The 23103-nt window shown below is 42.3% G+C and overlaps 2 protein-coding genes across 5 annotated transcripts; both read right to left on the bottom strand.

The window, feature by feature from the left end:
• Positions 1-71: 71 nt before the first annotated feature.
• Positions 72-5323, bottom strand: LOC108618054 (uncharacterized). 4 transcript variants are annotated; one of them, XM_089472905.1, is made up of 5 exons: positions 4728-5323; positions 3143-3352; positions 2804-3074; positions 1482-2741; positions 72-348 (listed from the first exon to the last, which is right to left on the bottom strand). In XM_089472905.1, exons 2-5 carry the CDS (start codon positions 3314-3316, stop codon positions 221-223), a joined length of 1833 nt encoding a protein of 610 aa, XP_089329031.1. In that variant the 5' UTR covers positions 3317-3352; positions 4728-5323; the 3' UTR covers positions 72-220. The 4 variants fall into 4 exon arrangements, with proteins under 4 accessions (XP_089329031.1, XP_089329032.1, XP_089329033.1 ...); XM_089472906.1 differs by having other exon boundaries at positions 5003-5323; XM_089472907.1 differs by having other exon boundaries at positions 5065-5323.
• Positions 5324-5496: 173 nt separating this feature from the next.
• On the bottom strand, positions 5497-19382 carry out (outsiders). The gene is made up of 5 exons (XM_018016930.2): positions 18936-19382; positions 8265-8441; positions 8068-8194; positions 6480-8006; positions 5497-6406 (listed from the first exon to the last, which is right to left on the bottom strand). Exons 2-5 carry the CDS (start codon positions 8427-8429, stop codon positions 6267-6269), a joined length of 1959 nt encoding a protein of 652 aa, XP_017872419.1. The 5' UTR covers positions 8430-8441; positions 18936-19382; the 3' UTR covers positions 5497-6266.
• Between the last annotated feature and the right edge of the window lie 3721 nt (positions 19383-23103).

Genomic DNA, 23103 nt, shown 5'->3' with positions numbered 1-23103 from the left:
AGTCTTTTGACTTATGATCAAAGAAATGCATTACATATCAAGTAGATATCTAGCCAATAGATATACAACCATTTTTAAAAGAGAGTGAATAAATTGTATTATCTTATAGGTAATCTCTTGCTACCATCAGCTAGTATAATATGTACATATTTGTGCATAGTTTACATAAGAGCTTAGTGGTAAAAAATCATAATTTATATATTTAACATATTGTTATTAATCAACTGGCCAGCTTGCGCCTGTGCCGTCGCAGCAGCGCCTCCAGGACCCACAAAGCAGCAGCCAAAAAGGACAGCGCATTGAGGCAGTGCAGCGCCACCGAGTAGTTGAAGCGATCGCGCACTAGACCTGCATGAATCAGATAAAGATTAATGGATGAAGATCTGTAGAACAATTTAGATAAAAATAGATATACAGATTCATACAGATACAGATACAGATACAGATACAGATACAGATACAGATACAGATACAGATACAGATACAGATACAGATACAGATACAGATACAGATACAGATACTAGATACAGATACAGATACAGATACAGATACAGATACAGATACAGATACAGATACAGATACAGATACAGATACAGATACAGATACAGATACAGATACAGATACAGATACAGATACCGATACAGATACAGATACAGATACAGATACAGATACAGATCAGATACAGATACAGATACAGATACAGATACAGATACAGATACAGATACAGAACAGATACAGATACAGATACAGATACAGATACAGATACAGATACAGATACAGATACAGATACAGATACAGATACAGATACAGATACAGATACAGATACAGTACGATACAGATACAGATACAGATACAGATACAGATACAGATACAGATACAGATACAGATACAGATACAGATACAGATACAGATACAGATACAGATACAGATACAGATACAGATACATATACAGATACAGAGACAGAGACAGAGACAGAGACAGACAGAGACAGATACAGATACAGAGACAGAGACATAGACAGATACAGAGACAGAGACAGAGACATAGACATATACAGATACAGACATAGACATAGACATAGACAGAGACAGAGACATAGACAGAGACAGATACAGAGACAGAGACAGATACAGATACATATACAGAGACAGATACATATACATATACAGATACATAGACATATACAGATACATATACATATACATAGACATATACATATACATATACATACAGAGACAGATACATATACATATACAGATACATATACATAGACAGAGACATATACAGATACATATACATATACAGATACATATACATATACATATACATATACATATACATATACATATACATATACATATACATATACATATACATATACATATACATATACATATACATATACATATACATATACATATACATATACATATACATATACATATACAGCTGTAGATAATAGATAATAGATAATACCCACCCACAAAGGGACCAAAGATGAGCGTGAACAATCCCGTGATGAGCAGCTGTAGGCCAGAGGCGCCTGGCAGACGATTCAGGGGCACGTAGCCGGGTATGATCAGTGGCCAGAAGATGGTGCGGACGCCCTTGCACAGGCCAATCCAGATGAAGCTGGCTAGAATGCCCATGTAGGATGGCGTGCAGGCCACGGCGGTGCGTCCGATGGCGATGCCCATGACGCCAATTAGAAAGAAGACGCGGTTATCCCAGGGTATCTTCTCGGTGACGAACGGCACCAGGAAGCGCACCGTCATGTCCATGCCGGCCATCAGGGACATGGCCACCGTGATCTGTGGCGTCTCGAATCCGAAGTCCGTCAATATGAGCGGCGTCAGAATCGCAAAGTTCAGCTCCCCGAAGTTAATGACCGTCAGGCCGAAGACCAGATTCACAAACGTAATGTCGCGCAGCAGATCCAGGTCGAAGAAGGTCACGATCTTCTGCACGAAGCTCATCTGGGATGGCTGCGGCAGCTCCGTGTCGCTGCTGTGGTTGTTGTTGTGCTCCGCTTGCTGCTCCGTTTGGCGAGCAGCAGCGATCGCCCGCTGCTCCGCACAGCTGCAGCGACTCGACTCCAGCATGGACTCCTCGCGTTCCCGGCGAAAGTAGTTCGGCCGCAGGAAGTCATCGTCCTGCTGCTGCTCCTTGCTGACAGGACTGTGCAGGCGTTGCGTATGCTCCAAGTCCTTCGAGCTGGACACTGTGCGGAAGCGCATGCGTCCAGAGGTGAGCGACATCTTGGACCCATACCAGCCGTCGTTCGCCCGCGACAACATGGGCGTGCCCGGCTCAATGATCTCGTAGCCGGGTCGCTGGGCATCGTCGTCCTGGTACAGATACTGGCTGGAGAAGATGCCGCCCGGCTCGCGCTTGCGCTGCAGCGTACAATGGGCGCACAGTATCTCCGGCTGCTGCTCCGGCTGCTTGAGTGCCGCATCAGCCTCATCCTTGGCCTCAGTCGCAGCATTCGGGCGCAGGTGGTAGCGCACCGGTTGAAAGATCAGCGCGCCGACAAAGCTGTGCAGCGCCAGGGCGGCAAAGATCAGCGCCGTGCCCTGGACATCGTAGATGCCCAGCAGGAACGTGACCAGATATGGAAAGAAGATCGGCCCCAGTCCGGTGATTGTCCACGAGAAGCCGGCGGCGCGTCGCCGCTTCTGCTGGAAGTACGTGTTGATCGCCAGCGAGGAGGCCGACACGTTGATGCTCATGCCAAAGCCTGGGAATGGAGTTGGAGGTGACAACAGAGGAATTGGAGCAATCGAATGGCACACGGCTTACCGTAAAGCACCGAATAGGCGACTATGTAGCCGGCGAACGTCTCGCAGAAGCCGCTCAGCGCGATGCCGGTGAAGGAGAGCAGCGCACCCGCCATGGCCACCTGCCGGAAGGTGAAGCGCCGAAACATGGGCCCGTTGAGCAGGCCCGAGCAGGCAGCGACAGCCGGCTGCGTGTTGACTATGGTCGTCACCTGGGAGCTGCTCAGGCCCAGCACCCGGAGGCGTTGGCCGAACAGCAGCCCGAACTGCTGCAGGCACGGATACAGCGACATCTGTCAGAGCGATGGCATTGCCCATGGATAATTGCTTGGCACTGGATGGGAGTTTCGATTTTACCTACATTCGATATGCCGGCGGCGATGCACACCAGCCACGCCCAGCCGCCATCGGGCGCCACGAAATTCTCGCCCAGATCACTCTTGTCCTTCCGGTTGTAGTAGACGCCGTCTCCTGCGGCGCGTCGCGGCAGCGGCTGCGTCGTATCCCCATAGACCTTCTGCTCCTGGGACGGCATGTCGGATCTCGTCTCGCTGGCGCCTCTGGCCTCGCTCTGCAATCAATGCCAATAGATTCATCAGTTCGCGCTGTGACGCAACTGGAGCCAATACCAAGCGAAAATCATGATCGTGGCATCGACGTCAATTCCGGAATGATTTAAAGCCAGTTCAATTGCAATAGAGCTCTAACGAGCACTTGTCAGAATTAACTGCGACGGCACGCGGCAACTGTCAGGTATGAGCTCGTGTTGCCGTTGCTCTTGTTATACTCATTCACGAGAGTGAGATGAGTATATTGGTTTTGTGCAATGTCCGTCTTGCTGTCCGTCCGTTTGTCCGCGAAGATATTGTGATTAATCTGCTATATTTTGGACACTATTGATGCTAGAGACAAATTTGGAATATATGTATAATCGGGCTGACAACCCAAGACCTAACAGCTTTGGCAGGGGGCGTGGCAAACCGCAAAAGTTTATATCTCCTACAGTTTAAGAGCTAGAAGCTTCAAATTTGGATAGTTGAGTTCCTAGTAACCCCCTCTACCGATGCTCCAAAATCGGTTGATCTTTAGGGGCGTGGTATATCGAAAAATACCCTGTAATTTTGACATTTTTGGAGCATAAGCATCCAAATTTTGCAGTTAGGCCAGGAATGAGGTGTCTACGGCCACTAGGGGCGTGGCCAATCGGGAGAAAGTGCACCTTGCACTATATTAGAGCTAAACTTAGCTTCTAAATTGCTGATGGGATGTGAAGGAGTATTCTGCAGCTGGTAACGCCCGACTGCAACGTTCCTAATTGTTGTGATTGTTGTTGTTGTCGGGCTCATAGCTGAGATCCTTTGCCCGCCCTAGCAGCATCGTCATTTGGGCAGACCAACCTAAGCCTAAAGTGATTCATTTTGGCAAACTAGAACTGGAGTGTATGATAAGTATATGGCATATAGATGCACTTGTATATGTTGTACAATAGTTGAAAACGATCTCAGCTCTTGCTGCCCTAGTTCTATTGATCGATCAAGCCTTATCACTGCCTTAGTTACCTGTGCAAACTGCAAGCCAATCAGCTCTGTCAATAGCTCGCTTGTTGATCTTATCTTTATCTGTTTGCCGTGCAGCTTTGACTACTATATAGCTTCTATATGGCGAGAGATACATACAGCCAACTGATAACAATAGTTCTTTTGTGTGATCGATCGATCGCTAACTGATTTGAGTGATTCGATGGCTTGTTGGTCCTTTTGGCTGCCCTAGAGCCACGCCCAGGCGGGCAGCTGCACTGCAGGTGTGGCAAGGCGATTGCAATGCGATTGCGCTTTGGTGCCCAGCTCATGAGCGAAATTCGTGATAAGAACGTGTTACAGAACCGATTTAATCATGCCATGTAATCAGCCATAGATTGATATATCTCTAAACAAGTGTGCGCATACCTTGATGACAATATATATATATTTATATAAATTTATATATATATATAGTTGTTGCTAATTGCTTTGGCTTGCTCCTCTTGGCTAATGCGAATGCGAATTTTGTCGTTGGCTGTCGATCTGCCTCTTGGCGCCTTCTGCTTTCCCTTCTGCTTCTCGTGTTGCGTATGCAATTTTATTTTTACTTGTGCGCTCACACACACACACACACACACACACACACACACACACTTTCACGCCCACATTAAAAAAAATGCAAAAAGAATAAATAATTTTACATCTTTTTAGTGACTTTGACTTTGGCAACTCATCAAGTTCAACGTCGTCAAGCACCACGCACCGCAATCTGATTTCGTCCAATTGGAGCAACGTAACCGAAATTCGAATTAGAATCCAATTGAAGCAATGCGGCACTGCAATTGCACTTATCCAATTGGCATGCCGCTTCAATGATTAACAATTGCTAAGCGGTTAAACGGGCAAGCGGGTAAGCGGGTTAACGGTTAACGGCTCGTTACGTGGGCCGCTGTCTCGTCTCCTTTAGCTGCTCAAACAAACTAAAAACCGATAATTGCCCGACGTCAAATCAGCGCAATTGTCAATCCAATTGAGAGACGCCGAACAGTGTGCAGCGTCAACAGCGAGCTGTTAGCGTGCTGTTAACTAACAGCACTGCATGCTGTGTAGCCCAAAGCGCTGCGACTGTTAACGCCAGTAAACGCGAGCGAGCTGCGAGGGGTGTTTGACAAATTTAGTTTATTCAGTGAAACTATTTGTTTCTTTTGATGTGATATTATATTTTATTTAAATTCTTGTTTAACTTCTTAAGGTATTATCGAATGCCAACTGTGCAGAAAACTAACGTCATTTATATTTCAGTGCTAACTGGCCGTTTGACACCCAGTAAATGTATTAACATATACAGTGAACCCTCGCTTAACGAACGCCTCGAGCAAGACTTGTGTTCGTTAACCGAACTATATATATCTATATATCTATATATATTTATTTATCGAACAATAATATTTATATTTTATTTACTGTTAGTTTCCTTATGTCCTTTAGTTGACCGATATGTGTATATCTTGCTTTATATACATATATATATATTTTTTTTTATTGAGAGATTTTACAGTACATGGTACAGTAAAAGCTCGATATAATATGAAATGATCTAAAAACTTTAGTCAAATAAATATATGTTAACTCAGTTCTTCAGTTCACAATCAATCGAGTGAAACATTTAATGTTAAAAAAAAGTAGAGCTGCCTTAAAGCTAACACATATGTAAAAAAAAAAATATTTTTATAACTAACTACAAGTACCTAAGACGTGTATGAAATCGTGTATTACGCTAGGTAATATCACTTAAGTTCTAGCAACTTATGCTATGAGCTTACGAGCCGAAACTAATGCGAATTGCTTAGGATAATACTATAGACAAGGTAATTAAAATGGATGTAGATTTGACCTGGGCCAACTGGTCTACAGTGGTGGGCCGCATAAGTAGCTCTGTTGCAGCAGGGCTGCCCCAGCTGACCGTTACTGTTCCGGTGGGCTGTACGGCTTGCCGAGCGCACGTCGGATCGCTGACTCGGCGATCCACATGAGCAGGGCGACGGCGGTGAGGGTGTTGATGCAGTGAATGGTGGCGCTGTAGCCATAGGCGTTGGTGATGACGCCTGCAGAGCACAAAGATTCGAGATTCGAGATTAGAATGATTCCAGCGTGCTGCACTTGACCAGAAATACTCACCCAGCAGGGGTCCCATGGCGAAGGAGAAGAGCGTGTTGAAGATCAGCTGCAGTCCGGAGGCGGCGGGCAGGCGACGCAGCGGCACATAGCTGGGTATGATCAGTGGGGAGAATATGGTGCGGAAGCCCTTGCCGAAGCCGATGAGCAGAAAGACGGCCACGATCACGTTGTAGGACGAGGCCATGGTGACGATGACGCGGCCGACAGCGATGCAAACGATGCCGAAGGCGAATAGCACCCGATTGTCCAGGTTCACCTTCTCGAGAAAGAGCGGGGCCAGGAAGCGCACCGAGATGTCCATGCAGGCCAGCAGCGACATGACCAGGGAGCACTGCTCGTTCGTATACCCATAGCTGTCCAGGATGAACGGCGTGAGCACCGAGAAGTTCATCTCGCCGAACATCATGATGCTCATGCCGATGACCAGATTGACAAAGGTCACATTGCGCAGCAGATCCAGATCGAAGAATTTGGCCACCTTCTGGCGAAACTTCATTTTGCGCTTGGCCACCTCCTCGGCCTCGACGGCGGCCTGCAGCGCCTGCTCCTGGAGGCGCAGCGCCGCGGCCGATTTCTCCAGCACCGCCTTGTCCTCGGCGCAAGTGCAGCGCAGCAGCTCCTCGCCGCCTGGCTTGGAGTAGATGCTCGCCTTGCTCGCATACCGGCCGAGGTCGCCGCGTTCCCGACTGAAGTAGTTCGGCTTGGATAGACCCACGGCCGACTCCTGCTGCCGCTGCAGCCGGTCCGCCTCGTTGGCCTCCTCCAGTTTGTCCAAGTTGTCGCGACTCAATTTGGTGGCCGCCGACGCCACGACACTGACAGAGGCCTGACGCAGCAGCACCTGCCGCCGCTCGGAGGCCAGCGACAACTTGGAGCCGAACCAACCGTCGTTGGCACGCGCCAGCATGGGTGTGCCTGGATCTGTGATCTCGTAGCCGGGTTGGTCGGGATCGTCGTCATTGAAGAGGTACTGCGAGGAGAAGATGCCACGCTTGGCGCGCCTCTGGTACTGGCAGTACTTGCACTCGTAGTCGCTCCACGGATCGCTGCCCGTGGACAGCAGATTGCCATTGGCCTCGAGCAGCTCTGGCTGCTCCTTGGGATCGACGCTGTCGGGCTCGGGCTTCTCCGGCTTGCGCACATGCCGCATCACCGGCTGCAGCGTAAGGGCGCAGAGCACCGCATTGAACGCGATGCCGGCATACACCAAAATCGTGCCCAGCGAACCGTAGTAGTCCAGCAGAAAGGTGGACACGTACGGAAAGATGATGGGTCCCAGGCCCGTGATGGTCCACGAGAAGCCGGTGGCTCGCCGGCGGCTGTGCTTAAAGTATGTGTTCACGGCCAGCGAGACGGCGGCCATGGCCAGACCCAGGCCCACACCATAGATCAGCGACAGGCAGATGATGTACTGCCAGAAGGTGACGCAGAAGGCCGAACCGAAGATGCCCAAAAAGCCAAGGGTTGTGCCCGCCAGCGCCACCTGGCGGAAGGTGAAGCGCCGAAACATTGCTCCATTGACAATGCCTGGAAATATCTGAGATGTAGTTACCCAAGCCTAGATCTGCCCAGAGATGCTGTGACTTACCCACTAGCGAAGACAGCGTCATCACCACATTCACAATGATCGTCGTCTCCTTGGCATCGAAGCCCAGCGTCGACATACGCGCCCGGTAGATCAGACCGTACTGCTGCAGTGCCGGAAACATAAAGAACTATACAAAGCCCCGCCGGATTAGTTGATGTCGTTTCCATACATATTGTAGATCGCTCTGTGGTACTCACATTATTCAAGCCCGCAGCCACACAGATGACCCAGCCCCAGCCGCCATCGGGCGCCACGAAATCGGGACCCAGATCGCTCTTGTCGCGACGTTTCGGTTTCTTTGGCTTCGTCGTCTCATTGTAGACGCTCGCATAATTCTTCTGTGTCAGCGTGGACTTATCCATGATAGTGGATGCCTGCAAGGGAGAACAGGGAAATGTCTTAGTCTATGCTTTTGATTGGCTTTTGCATTATTTTAAGGGTGTTCCAGGCTGAAGTGGATTGGATAGGGTACATCAGATTACAGATCTCTCTACTTGTTCTCTACAATCGAAGTGTAACCCATTCCAAATCCCAGTTCAAAGTCTAAAGAATGTGGGATTCTAAGGAAAGCTGTTTGACTTGCAGGTATCCTTGAGATGGTCAGGAAATGACTCTCAAGGAGATCGAATATGGTTCCTTTCCCTACCAAATTCTCTCTCCCCATTTCTCTCTACCCCAAAATGCATTTCGCAGTTATACTTTTCTGTTTGCATACGAAAACGCCTAGCCGATTAGATAACCTGCAGATAACTACACAAAATGACATTGAATTCGTGCTCAAGCTGAAAAATCCCAATATACCGGAAGTCAGTAAAGAGTTTGCTGAGAGAGCAAATATTTGCGAAATCTATTGAAGAGCCACAAGTTGGACGCATGCCATGGCATGATTTAATCATATGTCTTTCTTATAGGCAAACTCAACTCTAATTTCTAAGCTAACATGGCAGACCAGACAGGCATCTATCTATTGATCTATCAGCGTTTGCCTGAAGCTATGCAAAATTGTCGCCATTTGTAAGGTGGAAAATTGCGGTCTATCAATGCTGTAAGACGTCGACTCCTTGCGGCATGCCGCGGCACACCTCATCATTATTGTTATTGCCATTGCCTAATGCTAGATAATGCTCTAATTGCTAATTGGCATTGTCGCCGACAATGTCGGCAGGCCGTCCCCCATTTGCTGGGTATGCTAGGCATTATTATTATTATAGTAGGAACGGGTCTGGGGTCTGGGGTCTGGGTTTGGGTTTGGGTTTGGGTCTGTCTTAGACATGTGCTTTCTATATTGTGTTGATTTTGCCATATGGGCGCGACGTGACCAAAAACCGCGTCGATCTAAGCGATTCGTTTTTATATGCAAAACACGATAGTCGCACCAATCGCTGTTGCTTCTTCTTCGCCCAGAGCGAGCGGCAATCGAACGTGGCTTGGGAAATCACTTAGCGGGTGTGCCCGGTTCATTGAGATCAATGCGATGCCATGGAGCTGGCTTAATGGCTGATGGTGGCAGCCAGACAGGAATTGCTGCTGCACGAGGGGTAGAGGCAGTGGTAGAGGCAGACTGTCGCCGTCATTTGGGTCCTTCATAAAAACGCAGAGACAAAACAAAACAAAAATCATTTGGTTTGGTTGTAAAAATAATGAAGAGTCCATAAGGAAAAGAGCAGTTAAGCATAGCCCCTATCGGTCTGCCTCTCTCTCTACCTCTGTCTCCCTCTGTCTCTCTTTCAGTCTGACATCGCCCTCATCTGTACAGTTCTATTTATGCAGCGATAATTCGGAGACAGGCCAGCCAACTGGTGCAGCCGGTGCACTTGGCTGCTGGCACTTGGATGTCTTCATTGCAGCTGAAGATAGCAAGCTGTTGCAGTTGTTGCAGTTGTTGGAGTTGTTCGAGTTGTTGTCGTGGCTGCCGTCGTCTTGTTTGCCATTGAACTCCATCGAAGCGTGCCATAAATTGACGCCCGCTGTCAGAGATTCCGACAGACAGTGTCAGTGTCAGGGGCGCACTGAATGAAACCATCTGTAGACGAGGAGGGATGGTGAGGGTGCGGGAGAGAGGTAAACCATGACCAAGATCAAGTCTGAGAAAAGGGGAGCAGCACTTAACAGCCTCACGCACTCATGCCATCGATCAATGCCCGTGTAGGCTGTGACAAAATAAGACAAGAGCTATGCAGTTCGATAGTATTCGGCTATGAAATACCCTCACCTTACCTTGGAGGTAACTGCTATAAGCCAGAGTTGGTTGGCATAACTATAAATTGATCAAAATCAATCACAAACTAGGGTTTGTTGGGGAATATTTCTATACCGCAGTTGGTAACTCTAGCCTTCTAAAACTAAATATCGATATCTTTAGCTATCGATTGTCTTTAAAGTAAAGTTTATCAGAGTTGATCACAGAATTTGGATTGCACAATACTTGGAAGTATTTACATATATGCCAGAAACTATCTTCAACTGTAATTCGATAACTTTAATTATCGATTATTTAATGTAAACTTCATCTGTCGAAGAAGTCTCTCATTCCTGTATTTCAGCTCGTTATAGGCGCGTCTATTGCATTCCAATCAATATGTAAGCATATATTATGGCTTCAGCCACTCCCATTGCTGCCTCCGGCATACATTATAAATGAGAGCGACTATATACCCAGTTGAAATGATCTCAGGGTATACGCAAATAACTTTCGCTTAGCACACGCAGCCCGTCCAAATATTTAGTTGGCCTGAAGACTAGACCCAACTGACAGCGCACAGACTGACCAAGTGGTAGACAGAGAGCGAGAGAGAGGGAGAGAGAGGCGGAGTAGAGACAGAGAGAGAGAGAGAGAGAGAGAGAGATACTTAACAAGCGTTATCAACTCGACCGGTTTGCAGCTAGTTGTGATTTGTCGTCGCTTCGATTAGGGCTATTTAATGGTTTTACTTTTCGCAAGTCATGCGGCATGGACAATAATAAGTACGCCATTAGCATGACAAAACGCGAAGGCGTCATCATCATCATGATCACCATCATTATCATCATTAACAACAGCACGCAAGCTAATGATTCTCATTCCGCATACGTCAGAATTCATGATCATCAACAGAGGGATACTCGATTTCCAGAAAGCCACGATGACTGTTCGTAATTTCTCCCTGTACTCGAAACTCTCTACTCGAGGGCTAACGGTAAACTCAAGTATTATATATCAGCTATTTAAGGACGTTAAGATTCATTCATAAGATTCATTCAAAAATATTACAAATTTAAATCTATATGGACATAGTCTCTCGGTTTGACTTTCTCACCGATTACAATATATCAAACAAAGCCATATCTTAATCATGTCGTGACCATAAATTGAAGCACGAATAATATTATAAGTGGATGCTATTTATAGAGCTGCCCCCGAGCCTAACTGGCTTCAGTTTGTGACTTTTTGACTAACCTCTACACCTCAAGCATATAATTATGCCTATTTAAATAGTGAATTATTTAATTATATATGATTCTTATAATAAAGCAAACAGCGTGATTAAATTCTAATTAAATCAGATTTTTATATACGTACATCTGACTTTAATTAGTCAAGCAAACAAAAAAAAAAGAATTTTTTTGCTGCTTTTCTGACTTATTTGTTTGCTAAAAGCTTGACATAGGGAATTGTATATATACGCATATAAATATACAAATATATGTGTATATGACGTGATATTGTGAATAGAAGAGCAAAGTCTGCCTTAGATGTTTCTTAGCTCTGTCGTGATGGCCTTGGGTAGATTACCCCAAACCGAACATAGCAGTATGCTCTATTCATTTTGTCTACTTTTTATTCTCGAAATATTTTGTATACTTATATTGAATTATTAATATACTTGTATACTTTATATATGTCTATGCTTTGTATGCTTTAGATATTTCAAATACTATATATACTTTATACACTTCGTGTGCCTTAAATGCTTTGTATGCTTTATATACTTTGTGAACTTCATATACTATATATACCGTATATACTTTGTATATCCCAGATACTTTGTATTCTGCATTTACTGAGCATACTTCATATACTTTGTATACTTTATATACTTTGTATACATCACATACTTAGTATATACTTTATATACTGTCATATACTTTATATACTTTGTCAACTTCTAATACTAAATATACCTTATATACTTTGTATTCTGCATTTACTGAGCATACTTCATACACTTTGTATACTTAATATTCTTTGTATACATCACGTACTTAGTATATACTTTATATACTGTCATATACTTTATATATACTTTGTATACTTTATATACTTTGTCAACTTCTAATACTAAATATACCTTATATACTAAGCATACTTCGTACACTTTGTATACTTCATATACTTTGTATACATCACATACTTAGTATATACTTTCATATACTTTATATATACTTTGTATACTTTATATACTTTGTCTGCTTTAGTTTTCTTGCCTATTTAACAAGTTCCATACCAACTCTGTTCAGCCCACGCGAAGGAGTATCTCTTATCAAACTCCGTCGTTTCACTATTATTATCTAATAAATGCCATTATATAACCTATCTATATCAATATGCATATATATGTACATACATCGAGCTTATTATATATTTTGTGTATTGATTATGGATGCATAAAACAACAAGCCCGTGTGCTATGACATTTGGAAACAGGCAGCAGCTAAGATACCGGCCGCACCCGGCCGCATCGCTATCAAGCGGCCCGATGCGGCTTATCATGCGCCGTACCATGTTGGTAATTAGTCTGTGCCGTTGACTCACTCGTAGATAAAAGACATAGACTATAGACATCGATATTGGCATCGACAGTGTCGGCGCTATTGATTAGGTCATTGTAACTAGCCCTTTACTCGCTCTCGCTCGCTCTCTCTTGCTCTCTCGCTCTCTCTCTCTCTGTGTCGTGTCTCTCTCTCTGTCTCGTGTCTCTCTTGTTAGCTTATCAGTAGGAGGCGCGGAGCCAGAACACAAATAGTGAAACACTTGTTACTCAAGTTCACATATTTGTCTACTTAAGGGAACACCGTGCAGATGGAACAACAACAACAAGAGCAACAAGGTGTAGCCACAGGTGTAGCTCTCACTCGTGTATCTGACAGATACATTTGCCATGTATCTGTATCTTCTGCCGGGCGGAAGTTGAGGCTACGTTTCGTGTTCCCTTTTCTTTAGCTTTTCATTATTTCGCTAGCCAATTGGCAGTTTGTTCGCCATTTAATTGAGATTAATCGAACGGCGCAATTTTTCAATTATACTCACAAGGCACCCAATACTGCACTGTGAGAAAAACCCTAGCAATTAAAGAATATATATATTTATATATATATATATATAGTATATTGCATATTTCGTAAGTAAACATGGCTTAGCTCTGTCTTGCATTAAATCGATAAGAGATTTATATAATTAGACTCATTCACGAAAGTGAAATGAGTATATTGGTTTTGTGCAATGTCCGTCTTGCTGTCCGTCCGTCTGTCCGTCTGTCCGTCTGTCCGTCTGTCCGTATGAACGCAATCTATTTCGGCGCTATTGAAGCTAGAGACTTGAAATTTGGAACACATACTCGTGTATATCTCCGATTTATAAAGTGTTAAAATTTTCCCGATCCGCCCACTAGGGGCGTGGCAAATCGGAAAATGCGTTTTCCGATATACCAGAAATCATGTTTGTTGAAGAGCTAGAAAGCTGAAATTTGGTATGTAGGTCCGCGCCAACCACCCAAGATCACAAGCTATGGCGGATATATCTCCGCCCATTAGGGGCGTGGCAAATCGGACAAAACTGTATCTCCTAAAGTTATAAACCTAGAATGCTGAAATTTCGCACGTAAGCTAATGTTTTAATTCTATGAAGATGGGTGAAAAAATTATATATCTACGTCCCTTAGGGGCGTGGCAAATCGGACCTGAAGATATAGTGATTTTTCGAATTCTGCTATATTTTAGGCACTATTGATGCTAGAGATCTGAAATTTGGTATATATACGCGGGTTGATCACCCAAGTCCAACGAGCTATGGTAGATATATGTCCGCCCATAGGGGGCGTGGCAAACCGCAAAAGTTTATATCTCCTACAATTTAAGAGCTAGAAGCTTCAAATTTGGATAGTTAAGTTACTGGTAGCCTCCTCTATCGATGCCCCAAAAATAATTTTTAAGCCTCTTTAGGGGCGTGGCATATCGAAAAATACCCTGTAATTTTCACATTTTTTGAGCGTAAGAATTCAAATTTTGCATTTAGGTAACCGGTTACTCGTTCTAAGAACTGGCTAAAATTGAGGAGTCGACGGCCACTAGGGGCGTGGCAATCGGCATTTACAGTGCCCGTATCGCGACATTTATATGCGTCAGCCATCTATTTATGCATTTGTACATATAAATAAGCTTAATAGATATTCATAATACAAAAGGAAACATTTTTATGAATTTAAAAAAATTTAAAAGAAGCTAAAATAACAAAAATTTGCAATTTACAAAAAAGTGTTTTCCGCGGGATTTGAACTCGCACCCAACCCAAACAGCATGTTTGTCAAAATAGCTAAAATAATGGTCGTCGGCGCTTCAGCCTACAGCACCACCGCATCGTTTCGATCAATAGAAGTTAAAACGAAATCACATTATTGTTATGACGCCACATAGCAAAGAAAAGCCAGAGTGGTGGCTGGAAATTCAAAAACAATGCAAAGACAAATCAATCGCAACGAGATTCTTAGAATATGCTAGAGTACGCATTTATGTGTGCATACATACACACATACAAATGAGCGCGTGTATAAGGCTGGAATGCTTGATGCTATGCGTGCAGACTTACATATATACATATGTATGTATTTGCATATATGTATTTGAGGGCTATTTAAGAAGAAACAAATTTAAACTTATAAAATTATTCGACTAAGAAAATGAAAAGTATTAAGTGCCATTCAGTCAAGCTCGCACCTTCCCAATAAAATATCTATTTTATAAAAAACGAAAAATGTATGAAAAAAAAAAAAAAAAAACATAGTAGAGGTTCGAACCTCCCTACTCTAACGTTACTTGCGTCGCCCTTAGCACCCGCGCCATTGCTTTGCTCGAGCACTCAGCTGCTAAAATAGAATAGCTTAATAAGAGAGCGTCATCAGACAAAACTACAGTAACGGCTAGAAAGTCCAGAAATCAATCGAAATTCTAAGAATGTGAGAAAAGGCGCGCTTCTGTCTTTACGCATAGAATAGACGATGAGTGTGTGCACATGTATAGTAAAATCGCGCTGATCTGCTGCTAGCTTGAAGCCGGTATCCAATATATGGATATAAATACATGTATATTATTAAAAGTCAAAATTGTATAAATTATATACATATGCATGTAATTTGAATGCAATTATGCAATGATCATAGCAATAGCTATCGATGATTTTCCCATTTTAAATGGGATCATGCCCTGTTTTTTGTTGCGCACTAGACTTGAAAATTGCACTATATACTCTGGTTGACAGCGTTTGGGCTCTGAATGAGTCTTCTGCAATCGGTATCGCCCGACTGCAACGTTCTTACTTGTTTTAATACACATCTTTTTCGCTCAGTGTAGCGGTCAAGTCAACTGCGCTCAACGCTGACTTTCGTTCACTTCGAATGCTGAACAATTAAATTGTGTCAATGAGCGTTAATTGAGGCCCATAGATATGGGTGTGAGTTACAGCTAGTTATTGATTGCAGTCTAATGGGTATTATTTTTCGGGACGATCTCTGTCTCTCACCCTCTCGCTCCCTCTCCCACCACAATTATACGAAATAGATAAGCGGACAGACAATCTGAGCAAACGAAATGAGTTCAATCAATACATAGCTCGAGCCGAGGTGCCAATAAAATTCTGATGCACTCTATTATATTCTCATTGATTGAATCAAAGGTTCGGATCACTAATATAATGCTATTCTCTCAGACGGGAAAATTGGCAAACAATTCTATAAAAGCTATTCAGTAGTTTAGCTAGATTTGTAGTCGTTAAAATTGCCAGCAGTTGTGGGTAGAGTCAACGATTACCAAATACTTGAAACATATGAAGATGTCTGAAGCAGATCGAAAGTTGGTTCTAGCTAAGTTTAGAACTGGCTTAATAAGGTGATATTTTCATATACAATATATGTATGTATATTCGATTCTAGGAATCGGCAGCACATAGAAATATCGAAATTTAATAATATGATCAAAAATTTTTATTATTATTGATCTCCACTATAGAGAACTGGCGAATGTAGCAATTGGAGTAATGCTTCCGGTCTATAGTGGAGTTCAACAATTATAAAGTTTGGTTTTTCTATTTACTCATGATTCCTAGAGCTTAGGTAATAAGAAGCAAATTTTAAATAGTAAAATTACTTTATATTTCTATCAGATAATGATATCTATATTTCCGCTATCGTATCCGACAAACCTAGTGATAAGCCTTACAAATTTTGTCAATTAAACAAATCATAATATCGTATGCTCCTCGCACGAGCATTGGGCAGTCGTTGACTCTCACTAAAACTGAACGCAATTATAATAAAAGTTTATCAGAGCCCATTTGGATTCATAAGGGTCGTAAGATCATCCATTGTACATATAATTATTTATATTCGTAGATTTAGCTCTGAAGATTAGCTAGTTCAACCAGAGCTTAAACTAGTATACCCTGAACTAGTAGACAAACAGCTGACTGATAGGTTAATTATAGTTTTCTGATAGATTGTTTTCTCAGCTACCAACTGAGATCAGTTGATGCAGTTCGTGTTTTAGTATTCAAGTAGATCTATGAGTCGAATCACCTGCCGCTGAGCTGAGCTGTTTGAAATGAAATTGAAATGCAAACTTGACTTGAATTTGAAATGAAAGTTCTATGCTTTGATATCGGAGGCAAAGCAAGTGAATTCGGCTTGAGTGTGCTGGATTATGGATTAGACGGGCCATCAGCTCAGATGTCAGCGCAGCGCATTAAATATTTCGTGACATTGATTACGGCACACGTGTTGTATGTAGCCAAGGTTCCAGTTGCTGTTGCTATAGGAATTGCTATATTTAGGTGCATTTTGATTATTGTTATTGGGCTGCGTGCTAAGTCTGTGTGCAATGCAGTGGCAGTTGCCTTTGCCTTTGCCTTTGCCTTTGCTGTTGCAGTTGCATTTGCTATTGTCGTACAGTCACGCCGCACACTGAGGCCGCAGAATAATCCCAGCAACCGACGCATTCTCACATGTGTCGATGAGCCAGCCAGCAAGCCAGCCAGCCAGCCCCTCCTTTGTCCCGCTGCGTGCCGACTCAGGGCTGGGATTTCGGTTTGGGTTTGGGTTTTCGGTTTTGGTTTCGGTTTTGGTTTTGTATTTTGGATTTTCGAATTTCGGGCTCGATGCGAGTGGCGTGTCGCTTGTTTATGCATTTAATGCGCATTTCAAGTCATTTCTCTAGGCTGAGTTTTGCTTGAGTTTGTTCAACAACCAAATAAATTCACGTACTTCAATTTGACGCGGCTAATGTGTGCGCCCTAAGTGGTTCTGTGAAGGGAATGTGTCTGAAATTCAATACGTACTGCAACGAATGCCACTTGAGGAGCATCCAAAGCGGTCTAAGCCCAAAACATTGCCCCGTTACCCGATGGCAATTCGCCCTGTCAAACATGACGAGCGACCCCACAAACGGACAAACACATCAACAGAGCAATTCCCCAAGCTGCACATTGTTAATCTATGCCATCCCAGACATCTATAACGATCGACATTTATCGCCTTTGCTTGTCTTTATCGACACCGCATCGAATTCGCTGCGATAACTATGGAGTCCGGCAGCTATTTTCGTATTTCGCCGATAATAATCAGACTCTAGGACTCTAATCTTCATACTTAATATGCTCGCTAGTAAACCAAGAGCTGGGGCACACTGAGAGAAAGACCAACTGCACTTTGCATTTTTGTGCAAAATCAATTGATTGCATTGTCTAGATTATATGAAGCTTACAGATCATATAGATTGTGCAGCTGATAAACTGCGTGTAGCTCTTATAGAACATATATATGGCAGATCCTATATTGATCGTATTAAATTATAGATCATAATAAATTCGTGTAGATCCTTTTCAATTAAATTATAGATCAAATAGATCCGATCGCATCGTATATAACGTAAAATTCAAGTATAGAATTGTATAGACCGTAGGAAACGTATAATATCGTATGGATCATAGATGATATGAAGATCATATAGATCACATTGATCATAAGGATCATATGGATCATATAGATGACATCGAGCTTATAAATCATATGCATATTTCATATTAATCTAGAATCTAATAAAATTGATTTATTTTTTCATTATTTAATAACAATAATAAACTCAACTTTTAAGTTTAACATCTAAAACACGACCGAAACTCTGGAATTGCTTGAATTAAAATGTTTTGATCGTATCACAACTTTTAAATGCTTCATGACTTTAACTTTAACTACTGCTAATTGCAGAGTAACAGGTTCTAGAATGACTTGTTATAAGTTGCTGTTCCTCTGCCGGATCGAAATCCCTTTCTATTTGAAATAGCACTCTGCAGGCTCTACAGTTGACTACGCTTATTGAGCCCCAAGGTGAAACGGTTTTATAAACGATAAAAAAATGAAAAAAACATGCAGCTCAAACATTGATAATTTGATTTTGTACACGGTGTTTTTTTTTTTTCGCCCAGCTCTTGGCTAACTCAATTTGGCCAGGGCACACGGGAAGTGCCAGTGGGACAGACATACAGGAAGGGCGCATGCCCCAGCCTGAATAACTTCGTTCCTGTGCTGTATTTTAACACTTGTTGCAATAGCTGTGGGTTAACTTACGCGACAGTTTATCACTTCCGATGCTAGATTTCGCCTTTGCTTTCAATTTAATAACGTGTATTTGTATTTTGAGTTTCTATATGTATAGTTGGCCGATAAACGCATACAAACACGCACACACGCGCATACACTTCAAATAAATTCACAATAAAAAAAAAATGTTTGCTAATAGTTATTTGTTGACTTCACAATGGCGATTTTACACAGCACAGCGCTCAAATACAATGGGAAGAGCACAAAGCCCGGCTTGAACAATGTACAATAGATGTAAATGTCGCTGTTAATGCGAATGTTAACGTTAGCGCCAATGTTAATACAAATGTAATTATACGTAGAGCACGCACAAGCACACGCACACACACACACACACACACACGTTACTAGAGCTGGGCCGAACGTGTTGTTAACTGTTACGCGTCCAGCAGTCGACTTGCTTGCTAGCAGATATTGCTGTTGGTTTTATAGCGCGATACCCTGTACATAAATAGGCGGCTTTGCAGCGGGTATGCTACACACACACAGGTTGTACAGGCTATCAGTGGATATGCTCATTGAAAACGTCTAGGGGTTATTTTGCAGTTCTCTATTTCAATCATGAATAGTATTTAATAAACAATTTATGTTCATTTAATTTATACTATTTATTATAAGTATCTAAAAATATATTAAAATATTTATGTTATACAAATGATTATTATATATATATAAATAATTATAGTTTATAGATTAGTCTTGTATAGTAATGAGCTAAATATGTATGTTGATAATTGATATGGAAATGATAAATTGAATTTATATTATTTATTAATCTAATTAATTTATTATATATTAAAAGTATCTCAGAATATACTTTAATATTTATATTTATATTATATAATTTAACATCATTTAAATCGTTAATTTGTACAAGTGTCTCAAAATATATTTAAATTTGTGTATATATTTATAAGCAATACTTGATACTATATATACTTAATAGACGATACAAATATCTAAAATATTTTTTTTTAATAATGTATAAAAATATATATATTTTTTTATATATATGTATAAAAATATATATATTCATCGCCTACAGGGTATATAAACATTCGCGCTTCACTTGTTGATTAACAACCTCGCAGCATTGGCAGACAGCAGCACTCACTCACACACACATACACACACGCACGCAGCTATGTCGAGCAGCAGAAAGAGAGCAATGCAATTGGCGCATTAACAGTTAACCGTATGCGTAGGCTGCTGGCTGACAAACCGGGCAGCGCAGACAGCAGCAACACGACCATGTACTTGACGACGACGACGACGACGACGACGAACCTCGCCAATCTCTGTTGCTGCTTACCAGATTCGCACACTTGTTTTAGTAGAGAAAGCAGCGCCGTAGCAGCGCAGCAGCAGCATATATGGTCACTCTGTCTGTGAGATACTCAATGAGATCGCTGGCGCTGGCAGCGGAGCTGGACAGCGGCACGGGCAGCAACAGCAGCAGAAGCAGCGGCAGCGGCAGCGGCAGCGGCACTTTGATTCCGTTGCTTGCCGCTTGTCGAAATCTTGAGGGTTTGAACTTTGACCAGCTGGCAGCACCGACCACACACATACGCGCACACACACACACACAGAGAGAGAAACATCAAAAAGTAGAAGTTGCGGCAAATAGATAAAAATCAGGTAGTTTGACTGACAGATCGATCGATGGTTAATTGACTTTTAAAGAGCAACTATCGTTGCCGGCAAGCCAAAAGGCTCTGCGCGGCAGATTGCCCAATTGATTATTGATCCGACATCAATAAATAATCGCCGGCGAAATTTGCTGCAGGTGTTTAAATTGCAAATTGCAGAGACTACTACATATATACATATACCATGTAAACATATAATTTTTGGTATATAAATCTACCATAAATATACTATATACGACACTAACGTTGGGCATTCCGAGCATTTCAATCATTTCTCACCCAGTCCACGAGGCTCTGAGCGCGGCTTGGCTCGCCGCTTGCCGCTTGCCACTCTAACGCTCTCTCGCTCTCTCATACACTCGCTTGCCCTGCTGCTTAGTCTCCAACGTTTTCATTCATACGTTAGCGCCATAGCTTCTAAACAGGTGCTACGGAACGCCGCATTGAGTCAATTATAGAACATACAAAAGGTACAAAGTAGTAGATAATTAACTATGTGTGTATGTATGTGTATCTCTCTCTCTCTCGCTCTCTCGCTCTCTATGTATATTTGTATACGGAAATTGTGCTCGACTATCGCGAAACTAATACAAATACTTCATTCGCATGTGTGATTCAAGACATCAGACGCAACTATAAATATTTTAATTCACCATGAGAATTCATAATATTTCTATATATGTATATACATATATATTTGCACATATATATTTGTCTTAGATAATAAAAATAATGATATAATAAAAACAACTTTGTTCATGCCTGTCGTACCGCAGTTTACTCAACTAACAATTACTGGCTCTGTTTATAGCTCTATAATACAACTAAAAAAAATAATAATAATTATAATTGTAATCGATTATATATACAATATATATAAGTTTCAAGTTCAATAAGTTCAATTGTATTCATATACATACATATACATAAATTATATAATATATAAGATATCTGTACAATATGTGTTCTATTAAATATTTACAGTTATCTCTAATAGATTTCGCATGCCTTTTTGATAAGGAATTATTAAAAACTTTTCAGCTTGTGAAATTCATGAGTAATATTAAAAATACAATTTTAACAATTTAAAAAATGGTAATCTTATCAGATATGTTTAAAAGAATTATTATATAGTCTTACACTAAAGATTCCTAAATTCCATTATCGACAGACTTCGATCGAGCTTTGCCCATTAATGGCAGCTTCAACTGACTGGGGAATTCCAAGGTTTTGCTTTTTCTGCTGCACAGATCTAATCGTCTGATATCTATAGAGTATACCATATTGATAATGCTTATATTTCGAAGTACTTAAGTTCAAACATGTCTGCTCACTTGATAACGATAATCAAAATTCAATTCAAATCGAAAAGCATATGAGAAGCACTTGTATATATTTATGGAAATTCCGTGAATCTAGTCCGAAAATTGTGACGATTTTTGAACAACTGCTAACAGCTTATACATATAGAGTAGTGGGACTCGAGGCGCCCTTCCCTGCCGAAAATATTGGCAAATATTTACACTGCTCTTCTCTTTTTTTATGGGTTCTACATTAGTGGGGCGCTCGTCAGGTCTGTTGACATTCCACTTTGTACCGAGCTCTTGACTCATAGAATGAGTTGATTATCTGACTATCAAAAGTTCTTTTTGTATATTTGCACTCAGTCACTCAAGTGAATTGAGCATATCGGCTTGTGCATCTTTTTGTCTCTCCGTCTATTCGCCCGTCCGTCTGTATGAACGCAGACCATTTCATTGCCATTGAAGGGAGAGACTTGGTATATATACTCGTGTATACCCTCGTGATCGTAAACTGATAAGATCTTCCCAGGGGAATGGCATATCGGGAATATTGTTTTGCGGTATGTCAGAAGACTTCCGGCTTCGAATGTGGGGCGAGTGGGGAAATCGGATAAAAGGATTACAAGGCCTTGTACTTGATGAGGTTTGCATCTAGAGCGAGCATTCTGCAGTCGGTAGCGCTCGACGGCCATGTTTTTGCTTATTGATTGATCAGTTTCGCTCAATGCCCAAAAGTTATTGACAAAGTCGAATTCGCTGTTCGCTGATTAATGATCGTGACTTGCCGAACCGATATCGAGCTCTCATCAAGTATATATCTTAGGCACAAACTCATTGCGTTGACATGGTCAATGGCACCACCGGGATTTTTATCGCCCGGCGAGTCCTGATTGCCTAGGCTCAGTTCAATATTTGCTCGATTCTCGACTTAACGCATTTCGATGCCTTAATGCGTTTCATGTAAATTCCTAATTTAACTGCCAGTCGCGTCGCATCGCCCATGGGACTGCACATTTGTGCGGTTAGTTTATTGGCCGAGCTGGGCCGGCCAGCCGGCCAGCCGGCAACGGCTGACAATTGGCAACGGCCATAAACCGGTTTAAAGCCAACAAACCAAACCAAACCAAAGCCAAGCCAAGCCAAGCTGAAGCAGAGATCAGCGACCCAGCTGATTTCTGCCCA

This window comes from Drosophila arizonae, chromosome X (genome assembly GCF_054131065.1).
Source record: "Drosophila arizonae isolate 15081-1271.41 chromosome X, UAZ_ARI_1.0, whole genome shotgun sequence".
NCBI classification, from domain to species: domain Eukaryota; kingdom Metazoa; phylum Arthropoda; class Insecta; order Diptera; family Drosophilidae; genus Drosophila; species Drosophila arizonae.
This window is presented reverse-complemented; position numbering and strand designations above follow the sequence as displayed.

Bases quoted from the DNA above. Each gene is read 5' to 3' on its own strand.
- out (XM_018016930.2), bottom strand. From the start codon at position 8,429: ATGGATAAGTCCACGCTGACACAGAAGAATTATGCGAGCGTCTACAAT. The intron at 8,195-8,264 runs GTGAGTACCACA...GGCTTTGTATAG, and splicing joins TGGCTGCGGGCTTGAATAAT to TTCTTTATGTTTCCGGCACT. The intron at 6,407-6,479 runs GTGAGTATTTCT...TGTGCTCTGCAG, and splicing joins CGCCATGGGACCCCTGCTGG to GCGTCATCACCAACGCCTAT.
- LOC108618054 (XM_089472905.1), bottom strand. From the start codon at position 3,316: ATGCCGTCCCAGGAGCAGAAGGTCTATGGGGATACGACGCAGCCGCTG. The intron at 3,075-3,142 runs GTAGGTAAAATC...TCGCTCTGACAG, and splicing joins TCGCCGCCGGCATATCGAAT to ATGTCGCTGTATCCGTGCCT. The intron at 349-1,481 runs GTGGGTATTATC...TGATTCATGCAG, and splicing joins CATCTTTGGTCCCTTTGTGG to GTCTAGTGCGCGATCGCTTC.